This window comes from Lagenorhynchus albirostris, chromosome 11 (assembly GCF_949774975.1).
Source record: "Lagenorhynchus albirostris chromosome 11, mLagAlb1.1, whole genome shotgun sequence".
In the NCBI taxonomy this organism is placed as follows: domain Eukaryota; kingdom Metazoa; phylum Chordata; class Mammalia; order Artiodactyla; family Delphinidae; genus Lagenorhynchus; species Lagenorhynchus albirostris.
Window position 1 is genome coordinate 723,989 of NC_083105.1, and position 13,335 is coordinate 737,323.

Here is a 13,335-nt window from a genome sequence, read left to right on the forward strand (position 1 = left end):
AAACAACCAACAGGGAGGGAACCCAGCCCCACCCATCAGCAGACAAGTGGATTAAACTTTTACTGAGCTCTGCCCACCAGAGCAACAGTCAGCTCTAACCACCACCAGTCCCTCCCATCAGGAAACTTGCGTAAGCCTCTCAGATAGCCTCATCCACCAGAGGGCAGACAGCAGAAGCAAGAAGAACTACAATCCTGCAGCCTGTGGAAGGAAAACCACATTCACAGAAAGAAAGACAAGATGAAAGGCAGAGGGCTATAGGTACCAGATGAAGGAACAAGATAAAACCCCAGAAAAACAACTAAATGAAGTGGAGATAGGCAACCTTCCAGAAAAAGAATTCAGAATAATGACAGTGAAGATGATCCAAGACCTCAGAAAAGAATGGAGGCAAAGATCGAGAAGATGCAAGAAATGTTTAACAAAGACCCAGAAGAATTAAAGAACAAACAAACAGATGAACAACACAATAACTGAAATGAAAAATACACTAGACGGAATCAATAGCAGAATAACTGAGGCAGAAAAACGGATAAGTGAGCTGGAAGACAGAATGGTGGAATTCACTGCCATAGAACAGAATGAAGAAAAACGAATGAAAAGAGATGAAGACAGCCTAGGAGACCTCTGGGACAACGTTAAACGCAACAACATTCACATTATAGGGTCCCAGAAGGAGAAGAGAGAGAGAAAGGACCCGAGAAAATATTTGAAGAGATTTTAGTCGAAAACTTCCCTAACATGGGAAAGGAAATAGCCACCCAGGTCCAGGAAGCACAGAGAGTCCCATACAGGATAAACCCAAGGAGAAACACGCCGAGACACATAGTAATCAAACTGGCAAAAATTAAAGACAAAGAAAAATTATTGAAAACAACAAATAACATACAAGGGAACTCCTATAAGGTTAACAGCTGATTTCTCAGCTGTTAACAGCTGATTTTTTTTTAGAAACTCTAAAAGCCAGAAGGGAGTGGCACGATATATTTAAAGTGATGAAAGGGAATAACCTACAACCAAGATTACCCTACCCGGCAAGGATTTCATTCAGGTTCAAGGGAGAAATCAAAAGCTTTACAGACAAGGAAAAGCTAAGAGAATTCAGCACCACCAACCAGCTCTACAACAAATGCTAAAGGAACTTCTCTAAGTGGGAGACACAAGACAAGAAAAGAACCTACAAAAACAAACCCAAAACAATTAAGAAAATGGTAACAGGTACATATCGATAAGTACCTTAAACGTGAATGGATTAAATGCTCCAACCAAAAGACACAGGCTCGCTGAATGGATACAAAAACAAGACCCATATATATGCTGTCTACAAGAGACCCACTTCAGACCTAGAGACACATACAGACTGAAAGTGAGGGGATGGAAAAAGATATTCCATGCAAATGGAAATCAAAAGAAAGCTGGAGTAGTAATACTCATATCAGATAAAACAGACTTTAAAGACTGTTACAAGAGACAAGGAAGGACACCACATGATGATCAAGGGATCAAGAAGACGTAACAGTTATAAATATATATGCACCCAACATAGGAGCACCTCAATACGTAAGGCAACTGCTAACAGCTATAAAAGAGGAAATCGACAGTACACAATCATAGTGGGGGACTTTAACACCTCACTTACACCAATGGACAGATCATCCAGACAGAAAATTATCAGGGAAACACAAGCTTTAAATGACACAATAGATCAGACAGATTTAATTGATATTTATAGGACATTCTACCCCAAAACAGCAGATCACACTTTCTTCTCAAGTGCACACGGAACATTCTCCAGGATAGATCACATCTTGGGTCACAAATCAAGCCTCGGTAAATTTAAGAAAACTGAAATCATATCAAGCATCTTTTCTGACCACAACACTGAAGATCAGAAATGAATTACAGGGAAAAAAACGTAAAAAACACAAACACATTGAGGCTAAACAACACGTTACTAAATAACCAAGAGATCACTGAAGAAATCAAAAAGGAAATAAAAAAATACCTGGAGACAAATGACAATGAAAACACAACGATCCAAAACCTATGGGATGCTGCAAAAGCAGTTCTAAGAGGGAAGTTTATAGCTATACAAGCCTACCTCAAGAAACAAGAAACATCTCAAATAAACAATCTAACCTTACACCTAAAAGAACTAGAGAAAGAAGAACAAACAAAACCCAAAGTTAGTAGAAGGAAAGAAATCGTAAAGATCAGAGCAGAAATAAATGAAATAGAAACAAAGAAAACAACAGCAAAGATGAATAAAACTAAAAGCTGAGAAGATAAATAAAATTGATAAACCATTAGCCAGACTCATCAAGAAAGAGAGATAGAGGACTCAAATCAATAAAATTAGAAATGAAAAACGAGAAGTTACAACGGACACTGCAGAAATACAAAGCATCCTCAGAGACTACTACAAGCAACTCTATGCCAATAAAATGGACAACCTGGAAGAAACTGACAAATTCTTAGGAAGGTATAACCTTCCAAGACTAAACCAGGAAGAAACAGAAAATATGAACAGAATTACTTGCCGTTTCAAGTAGTGAAATTGAAACTGTGATTTAAAATCTTCCAGCAAACAAAAGTCCAGGACCAGATGGCTTCACAGGTAATTTCTATCAAACATTTAGAGAAGAGCTAACACCTATCCATCTCAAACTCTTCCAAAAAACTGCAAAGGAAGGAACACTCCCAAACTCATTCTATGAGGCCACCATCACCCTGATACCAAAACCAAACAAAGACACTACAAAAAAAGAAAATTACAGACCAACATTACTGATGAATATAGATGCAAAACTCCTCAACAAAATACTACCAAACAGAATCCAACAACACATTAAAAGGATCATACACCATGATCAAGTGGGATTTATCCCAGGGATGCAAGGATTCTTCGATATATGCACTCAATCAACGTGATACACCATATTAACAACCTGAAGAATAAAAACCGTATGATCGTCTCAACAGATGCAGAAAAAGCTTTGACAAAATTCAGCACCCATTTATGATAAAAACTCCCCAGAAAGTGGGCAGAGAGGGAACCTACCTCAACATAATAAAGGCCACATATGACAAACCCACAGCAAACATCATTCTCAATGGTGAAAAACTGAAAGCATTTCCTCTAAGATCAGGAACAAGACACAGATGTCCACTCTCACCACTATTACTCAACATGGTTTTGGAAGTCCTAGCCATGGCAATCAGAGATAAAAAAGAAATAAAAGGAATACAAATTGGAAAAGAAGAAGTAAAACTGTCACTGTTTGCAGATGACATGATACTATACATACAGAATCCTAAAGATGCCATCAGAAAACTACTAGAGCTAATCAATGAATTGGGTAAAGTTGCAAGATACAAAATTAATGCACAGAAATCTCTTGCATCCCTATACACTAACAACAAAAGGTCAGAAAGAGAAATTAAGGGTAAATCCCATTCACCACTGCAACAAAAAGAATAAAATACCTAGGAATAAACCTACGTGAGAAGGTAAAAGACTTGTACTCAGAAAACTATAAGACACTGGTGAAAGAAATCAAAGATGACACAAACTGATGGAGAGATATACCACATTCTTGGGTTGGAAGAATCAGTACTGTGAAAATGACCATAAGCAATCTACAGATTCAATGCAATCCCTATCAAATTACCAATGGCATTTTTTACAGAACTAGAACAAAAAAACTTAAAATTTGTATGGAGACACAAAAGACCCCGAATAGCCAAGGGAGTCTTGAGGGAAAAAAAAGGAGCGGAGGAATGAGACTCCCTGACTTCAGACTATACTACAAAGCTACAGTAATCAAGGCAGTATGATACTGGCACAAAAACAGAAATACAGATCAATGGAACAGGATAGAAAGCCCAGAGGTAAACCCACACACCTATGGTCAACTGATCTATGACAAAGGAGGCAAGGATATACAATGGAGAAAGACAGTCTCTTCAATAAGTGGTGCTGGCAAAACTGGAAACTACATGTCAAAGACTGAAATTAGTACACTCCTTAACACCATACACAAAAATAAACTCAAAATGGATTAGAGACCTAAATATAAGACTGGACACTATAAAACTCTTAGAGGGAAACATAGGAAGAACACTTTGACATAAATCACAGCAAGATCTTTTTTGATCCACATCCCAGAGGAATGGAAATAAAAACAAAAATAAACAAATAGGACCTAACGAAACTTAAAAGCTTTCGCAAAGCAAAGGAAACTACAAACAAGACAAAAAAACAACCCTCAGAATGGGGGAAAATATTTGCAAATGAATCAACGGACAAAGGATTAATCTCCAAAATATATAAACAGCTCATGCAACTCAATATTAAAATAACAAAGAACCCAATCCAAAAATGGGCAGAAGACCTAAATAGACATTTCTCCAAAGAGGACATACAGATGGCCAAGAAGCACATGAAAAGCTGCTCAACATCACTAATCATTAGAGAAATGCAAATCAAATCTACAATGAGGTATCACCTCACATCAGTTAGAACGGGCATCATCAGAAAATCTACAAACCACCAATGCTGGAGAGGGTGTGGAGAAAAGGGAACCCTCTTGCACTGTTGGTGGGAATATAAATTGATACAGCCGCTATGGAGAACAGTATGGAGGTTCCTTAAAAAACTAAAAGTAGAATTACCATATGACCCAGCAATCCCACTACTGGGCATATACCCTGAGAAAATCATAATTCAAAAAGACACATGCACCCCAATGTTCACTGCAGCACTATTTACAATTGCCAGGTCACGGAAGCAACCTAAATGCCCATCGACAGACGAATGGATATAGAAGATGTGGTACATATATTCAATGGAATATTACTCAGCCATAAAAAGGAACGAAGCTGGGTCCTTTGTAGAGACGTGGATGAATCTAGAGACTGTCATACAGAGTAAAGTAAGTCAGAAAGAGAAAAACAAATATTGTATATTAATGCATATAATTGGAACCTAGAAAAATGGTACAGAGGAACCAGTTTGCAGGGCAGAAATAGAGACACAGATGTAGAGAACAAGCGTATGGACACCAAGGGGGGAAAGCGGCGGGGGGTGGGGTGGGGGATGAATTGGGAGATTGGGATTGACATGTACACTGATGTGTATAAAATGGATAACTAATAAGAACCTGCTTATAAAAAATAAAATTTAAAAATTTAAAAAAATAAAAATAAAGGGCATCTAAATTGGAAAGAAATAAAATTATCTCTGTTCACAGATGATACAATCTTATATGCAGAAAATTGTACAAATTCCACATAAACTGTTAGAGCAAATAAACAAATTCAGCCAAGTTCCAGGATAAAAGATCAACACACAAAACTCTGTTGCATTTTTTCCCACTAACAATAAATAATCCAAAGAACTAAATCTTCACACATATGGTCAATTTATTTTCAACAAGGGTGCCAAGATCATTCAGTGGGAAAAGGATAGTGTTTTCAACAAAAGGTGCTGAAAGAAATAACAAGTGTTGGCGAGGATGGAGAGAAGAGAGGACCTTGTGCACTGGTGGTGGGAATGTAAACTGGTGCAACCACTGTGGAACACAGTGTGGACGTTCCTCAAAAAATTAAAAATAGAACAATCATATGATCCAACAATTCCATTCCTGTTTACCCAAAGAATACAAAAACACTAATTTTAAAAGATATATGCCCCTCCATGTTCACTGCAGAATTATTTACAATAACCAAGATATGGAAATGACCTAAATGCCCATAAACAGATGAATGGATAAAGAAGATGTGGTACATATATACAATGGAGTATCACTCAGCCATAAAAAAGAATGATATAATGCCATTTGCAGCAACATGGATGGACCTAGAGGGTATTATGCTAAATGAAGTAGGTCAGATGGAGAAAGACAAATACCGTATAATTTCATCAATGAAAAACAAACAAAATAAACAAACCAAACAAAAACAAACATGTAGATAGAGAGTAGTGGTTACCAGTGGTAAGGGGTGGGGTAGGGAGGAGGACGAAATGGGTAAAGGGGATCAGCTGTATGGTGACAGATGGAAACTAAATCTTTGGTGGTGAGCATGCAATAGGGTATGAAGAAGTAGAAATATAACCTACACATGAAACTTACATTCAAAAAACAAAACAAAACAAATGGTGCTGTGATATCCACATGCAAAAGAATGAAGCTGGACCCTTACCTTACACTGCATAGATATACAAACTCAAAATGGACCAAAGACCCGAAAGAGCTAAAACTATAAAGTACTTAGAAGAAAACACAGGGGGAAAGTTGCATGACAGTGGATTTGGCAATGATTTCTTAGGTATAGGTATGACACCAAATGCACAAGAAACAAAAGAAAAAAACAGATAAACTTGCGACTTCCCTGGTGGCACAGTGGTTAAGAATCCGCCTGCCAATGCAGGGGACAAGGGTTCGAGCCCTGGTCCGGAAGATCCCACATGCCGCAGAGCAACTAAGCCCGTGTGCCACAACTACTGAACCTGCACTCTAGAGCCCACAAGCCACAACTACTGAAGCCTGCACGCCTAGAGCCCGTGCTCCACAACAAAAGAAGCCACCGCAATGAGAAGCTCACGTACCACAACTAAGAGCAGCCCCCCACTCACTGCTACTAGAGAAAGCCCACGCACAGCAACAAAGACCCAACGCAGCCAAAAATAAATAAAATAATTAATTAAAAAAAAGAAAAAAAACAGATAAACTGGACTTCATCAAAATGAAAACCTTTGTGCGTCAGAGGACACCATCAAGAGGGCAAAAAGACAACTCACAGAATGGGAGAAAATATTTGCAAATCATGTATCTAAGCGCTTAATATCCAGAATATATAAAGAACTCCTTCAATTCAACAACAACAACAAAACGAACAACCCAATTCAAAAATGGGCAGAGGACTTGAACAGACAGTTCTCCAAAGAAGATACACAAATGGCCAGCAAAAGCACATGAAAAAATGCTCAGCATCACTAATCACCAAGGAAACGCAAATCAAAACACAGTGAGGTACCACCTCAAACCCATCTGGATGGCTATTATCAAAAACATGGAAAACACGTGTTAGTGACGAAATTGGAACCCTCATACATTGCTGGTGTGAATGTAAAACAGTGTACCCACTGGGGAAAACAGTGTGTGGGTGCCTCAAAAAGCTGAACATAGAATTACTGTATGACCCATCAATTCCACTTCTAGGTATGTAGTCAAAAGTGAAAGCAAGGGCTGAAACAGATATTTGTACATCCATGTTTATAGCAGCATTATTAAAAATAGCCAAAATGTGAAAGCAACCCAATTGTCCACCAACATATGAACGGATAAGCAAAACGCAGTACATCCATACAATGAAATATCATTCAGCCTTAAAAAGGAAAGAAATTGTGACACATGCTACCACATGGATGAACATTATACTAAGTGAAATAAGCCAGACAGCAAAGGCGATATACTGTTTGATTCCACTTACATAGGAATCCCTGGAATAGTCGGATCCATAGAGACAGAAAGTAGAAGGGTGGGTGCCAGGGCTGGGGACTGGCGGGGGGGATGAGGACCGAGTGTTTAATGCTCAGAGCTGGAGAAGATGAGAAAGTCCTGGAGATCGTGGTAATGGTTATACAACAACGTGAACGTTGAACCATATGCTTGCAAGTTACTACAATGGTGTATTTCATGTTACATATATTTTGCCACAATAAATGAAAAGTAGAAAGGGGGAGTGGGAGAGAGAGAACTTTCTCGGAGGAGAGGAAAAGAAATGACTGAGGTCTTTCCTAGTCGCCCTCTGACCCACATCCAGGCTCTACAGTCACAGCAGAGCCCAGTGACTTCCAAACGCTGGAAGGACTCCTGAGGCAGGCAGTCTCAGGCCCAGGTCCAAGGCAGCTCCTTCTGGGATTGAGATTTAAATGTAAGGATATTTCAGCTTCCTGGGAGCAGAGGCCCAGGGGCAAGGCTGAGGAGAAGGCTGGGGATGCATGAGCTCCGTGTACAGCTTGAGCGAGGTCCCCTCCCCGTCAGCAGCGCCCTGTGGTCACTGCCTGCAGACCCTCCCTCAGACCCCCAGGGCGTGCCCGCCAGAGGAGCTCCCCACAGGCTCTGCCTTTACTGTGGGGACAAGGAGCAGCTCTTTAGGGCGTTTTAGGCTGAAGAGCTTCAAAGTTCTCTATTAAGGCAGAAATCAGAAAGGGGAGGGACCATATTACCGGCTCCCTCTGCTTCCAGGGCAGCCCTGCATGAGCCTACACGGAGGCGGGTCCCAGCGTCACTCGGTGCGCCTCACCAGTGACCTGGCCTCAAGCCTGGGGGGCAGGACGCGGTCTCTGCACAGACTGTGCCTGCCCCAGAACCGAACCAGAGCCTCCCTTCGGGCAGGCCTTCACCTGGGCGCTGAGGTCCCAGGCGGGGCAGGTGTCCGCTCACCAGCAGCAAGCCCATGGTATTGAGCCGGCAGAGCTCCTGGTTGATGCTGGGCGTGTTCGTGTGCAGCAGGGCGGCCACGAGGCGAGCTCCGTGCAGGCGGGCGTTACCCAGGGGCTCCTCCAGCACGCCAATGGTGGTCAGGATCGCTGCTTTCTGCAAACACAAAAGGACGGCCCAGTTAGAGCCTTGTGACCGGTGTGATCACCACCCATGTGTGGGCTTCTCTTTGACCTGACCCTGGTCGAAGCGCCAGGGCCGCTGCTGCATGACGTGGCCCAGCCGGGGAGGGGTCCTCAAGGCAACGTGGTCTGCAGGAGGAGCCAAGGGGTCAGTCGGGTTAAGAGTCCCACCGCTCCCCTCAGGGCTCACAAGACTGAGTGAGGGTGGGCCGCTGCTCCTGGGTGCCTAGGGCACTCTGGTCTCAGCCTGCCAGCCGAAGGGATGTGACCTCAGCGTATAAGACGGAGGAGACTGACGACAAGGGTGGCCTCGTGAGATGGGGTGATCCCACACACGGAGCACAGTGCATCTACCTTTTCATTAGCAGAATGTTCCAGAATCCCTGACTTCATGAGTCCTCCTTTCTAGTGGGGAAGGCAGACCACAAGCTGATATATGTAAGAAACAGTATGGTAGACCACGGCGGGTGCCCAAGAGAGGCACCAGGAGAGGCAAAGGGGCTGTGCCCGGGGCACTGAGGTGCAGAGGGACTGGGTCTTCCTCACCATGACCACCGCTGCTCAGCTGAGCAAAGGGTCTCCTCTGGGACCCCCTCACTCCTTGGCTGGGTGCCCCCAACTCAAGAGGCCGGGTCTCCAGTGCACTCGGGCTCTCGGACACCCCCGTCAGAAGGCAGGAGTTGCCTGGGGGGGTGGCGAACTGTCCAACTCTTCAAAGAGAAGATGGACACTCGCAGATGGGGTCTGAGTGCGCTTGTCATCCTGGGTGGCGAGTGGGGTCTTTGCCTTGCAAGCGACCCAGCCCACGAGGTCTCCAGAGCCCCCGACCTTTGCTCGGGGCACCTACCTTTGGTGGGCTGAGCAGAAGCTGGTGGAAGTCCTTCAGCCGTGGCTCGATGCCGCGCAGGACGCCGGAGCTGACGGCACACAGCCTGTCCAGTCCCTGAGAGCAGGAGTCCAGCAAGCCCTCCATCCTGTGGACCAGAGGCAGCTGGACACGGGGACACTAGTCCCATTACACCATACCCCCTCCCGAAGTGCCCACTTGTCGTCTCCAGGGAGGCTGCTGACCGTATGGGGGTGGGGGCCGTGCCCAGGTGATGGCCCTGACGGGCTGTGGGCGTCACACCCTCGAAGCAGCTCTGCTCCCTCCTCCCACCTTGAAAACCTTCACTGTCGACCCCACTCCTCGGCTGAGAGACAGGACTGGCCATAAAAGGATAGAAGAGGCCACATAAAAGGATAAAAAAGCAGAGAGAATGAACCGCTCATCTGTTTTCTGCATTGTCACACTGTCCCTGCATCGCAGGCGAGGCACTCACCAGAGTCCCCACTTCCTGCGGGAAGGGCCCAGCCTTCCTGGGCTCATAAAGATGAATAAGCAATATTCTGGTTTCTAACTAAACGATGATAACATCATAATTCTCTTTTTAGGTAATAAACTTATAAATATGTATTGGGTACCAGAGGGAAAGAAAGAAACTGCTAATAATCTCACCATTGAGATTAAGTCAATTTCTTGTTATTTTCTGGTTGTTCCTTTTCTTTAAAAAAACAGCACAGGCTATCAGTGCTGGGGGCTACAGTGAAGCTCCTTCCAGAGCAAGGACATGAGGGAACTGCAGTCTCCTTGGGAATCAGACCACCAGCACGGCACGTGACAGGACAGAGCAGACAGAAGTGCACACGCAAACACACATACACACGTGCGTTCGCGCACACACGCGCGTACATATATACACATATGCACACATATACACACAGAGACACACACACACACACACACACACATGCTGGGGGTACTCATCGGGACACTCCTTGCGGAAGCCCACTGGCCGTGCCTGTTCTGCACACACGTCTATAAACACTTTGCAAACTGGCGACAGGGGGTGTCTTTGGGCTGAGGTGGGGATGTGATTGATGGCGAAGGTCAAAGGGGACTTTACAGGCGTCAAGTTTATCTTTTCAACAAGGACAGTCTGTCCCCATGATCACCTGCATCATTAGAAACATTAAAAGCACAAACAGCACACCCGGCCACTCCCCTGGGCCTCCGTCACTGAAATGGCAGCATCTCCTTCTCGGGAGACACTCACCCCGCCCGCCGGGGCTCAAGCAAGGTCAGTAGCACCTGGGTCCCGCTGACGAGGCAGAGCTCGGTCTGGGCTCCGTCAAACATGTTCCTCAGCAGCCGTTCCACGCAGTCCTGCCTGTCAGACACGCGCAAGGTCACTGCCTGGCGGGGGGATGCACAGACCCCACCCCCACCCCCGCCGAAGGAGCAGCACCCTGAATCCCAGAGAGGCCCCGCTCGGGGCTCAGGCCACACACCCAGGGTTTTTAGGACACGGCTGCCCCGGGGGCCCGCATTCTCTGAACCTGCCAGGAGACACCTCCCGTGAGAAAGAGGCCCATCAAGTTAACTGTGGATCGGGGCGAGTTCCTCAGAAACAATCAGAGGAGGTGGCGGTGTCCCTGGCCCTCAGCCCAGGCCCCCCAGCGCTGCAGCCCACACTCACGACTCCAGCGCCGTGAGGAGGGGGTCTGGCTCTGGAGCTTCCTGCAGCGGGCTGCCCTGCTCCCTGCCCAGCCTGACGATGTCGCAGAGCGTCTGCGAAGCGTTGGACTGCCTCTGAAAGGACAGGGACGAAGAGCCGCCTTCAGGGCCGGCCTGCCGCACGGTCAGAGCGGCTGCTGCGGCAGGTCTGCTGAGGCGCTGGACTCGAAGGCGGCTCGTCTCAGCCTGGCCTGCCTCTCACCGTGGGGCGCAGATCTGGCCGCCCCCCAAGAGCTCCCATGGGGCCTTGACGGTCGAGCACGCCACGCAGACACCGTTCTATACCCTCAGACAGACACCGCGAGTGTGCCTGTGGTACTAACACAACAAGTGGCTATTAACACACAGGGTGGGTCCTGTGAGCTCAAGAAAATAGGACAGTTGCTGCAGAGAAAATAAAGGACTCAACTTTTCTAGAGAAACATTAAGCCCATAAAAATTCAGAACCTCTGATTCGGTGCCTTTGCCAGCCACGTGGGCTGAGTCTGTGGAGCAGATGAACAGGGTCAGAGAGAAACTCAGCCACCGGCTCGGCGCAGGGAGCACCTAACAAGCAGCCTTCACGTGTGCGCCACGGGAAACCAAGCTGAAGGAAGTGCTTCGTGACTGTTTTAGGCAAGACTGAAAGCAGCCAGGTTGCCTCCGCGGCCTCCCAGCTGCCTCGGGGACTGGGAAAGGGCCAGTCAGCTCACAGCGTTCACACTGGTGGAGGGGCATCTCCCTTCCCAGATCTGGAGCACAGACACCCTTGCCCGGCTGCCTGGCCAGGCCCGTGGGCCAAAAGAGCCCCAAACAGCACAGCCAGACAGCAGCAAAGGCTCAGACATGAGTCAGGACCACCGCTCTCCAAAGTGCTAAGGAGACCATGCGTGTGCAGCTGTGTGCAGTTGTCACGTGTAGGAAAAGGCCTATCGGGATATTCCCCACACTCTCAACTGTGATACCGCAAGGAGCGGGCAGGGGCTGAGAGGAGCCCCACTGCCACCCCACACGCTCCCTCCGGAGCTCACGCCCCTGTAGACCCCATCTCCTCGAGCGCAGGCTAGAACCAGCACTCACAGCGGCGGCACGCCGGCGAGGACTGTCACCTGTAGGTCAGGTGCCTGCCCCAGAGGACGCAGCAGCAGGCTGCGAGCTGCCCTGCGGAGAGGCCCGGGGGGCATGGGGCCAAGGGTAGCCTCAGCCAGCAGCCCTCAGGAAGCTGAGTCCTGGCACTTCCCTGGTGGTCCAGTGGTTAAGACTCTGTGTTTCCAACGCAAGGGGTATGGGTAGGGGGCGTGGGTTCGATCCCTGGTCAAGGAACTAAAATCCCACATGCCACACAGCCAAGAAATAAAAATAAACAAACAAATAAATAAATAAATAAAATAAGGAACTGAGTCCTGCAAAGCCACCAGTGACCCTGGGGGCAGACCCTCCCCTCGTTGAGCCCTGAGGTGACCACAGTCTTGTGAGAGACCCTGGGCAGAGGACCTGTGACCCCTGGCCCATAAAAACTGAGATAAAAAATACTTACTGTTATAAGCAACTAAGTTTTGGGGTCATCTGTTACTCAGCCATAGATAACATACAATTCTATTCAGACTGTTTTTTTATAATATGTATGTATTATATTTTAGAAAAAAAAAGTCTGCAAGTCAGTGCTTGATTAAAGGAAGAGCATCTGAGGAAAGGAGTGACTTGCCCCCTCAGACAGCAGTGGAGAGCGCTCTCCGCCAGCCCTGAGCGAGGGGCGCCTGCTCAAAGGTGGGGTCCACGAGCCCATACTCACATCTTCATCCTGACTCGGGTGGATCAATTCCACGAGCCTCTGGATGAGCTTCTCTTCATTAAGCCACTGAAAGGGAAAAGGAGGCCTGTAAGTGACTCCGCTCACATCTGACGAAATGGAAGGAAAGTCCTTCAGTGCAACAGAAATCCACGCGCCAGGTTCTAGCACAGAGATACTTCACCCAACACGTGAGTCCACCCAGACCCTGAAAGCACAAGCAGTGGCCGAATTCTGGAGTGACCCAAAGACTGTAAAGGAGGGGATCCCCTTCCACATGCCCTAATGGTGCAGACTCTTAAACACACGTGAGCTCTGTTTTTAGGACGTCTCCGAAGCGGAGCCTGGAGCCACCCGCGCCGATGGGGCTCTCCCAGCACA

General features: G+C 46.5%; 1 protein-coding gene across 8 annotated transcripts in view; it reads right to left on the bottom strand.

The window, feature by feature from the left end:
* Positions 1-13,335, bottom strand: part of PPP6R2 (protein phosphatase 6 regulatory subunit 2) — an 84,337-nt gene that overhangs the window by 12,869 nt on the left and 58,133 nt on the right. For 6 of the 8 annotated variants that reach the window (XM_060164540.1, XM_060164542.1, XM_060164541.1 and 3 more), the window contains 6 exons: positions 12,958-13,023; positions 11,149-11,261; positions 10,726-10,839; positions 9,701-9,835; positions 9,477-9,603; positions 8,451-8,603 (listed from right to left, as the gene is read on the bottom strand). In XM_060164540.1, coding sequence (XP_060020523.1) covers positions 8,451-8,603; positions 9,477-9,603; positions 9,701-9,835; positions 10,726-10,839; positions 11,149-11,261; positions 12,958-13,023 — 708 coding nt within the window. The remainder of the gene's footprint in view (positions 1-8,450; positions 8,604-9,476; positions 9,604-9,700; positions 9,836-10,725; positions 10,840-11,148; positions 11,262-12,957; positions 13,024-13,335) is intronic. The other 2 variants (XM_060164545.1, XM_060164544.1) reach the window with 1 other exon arrangement.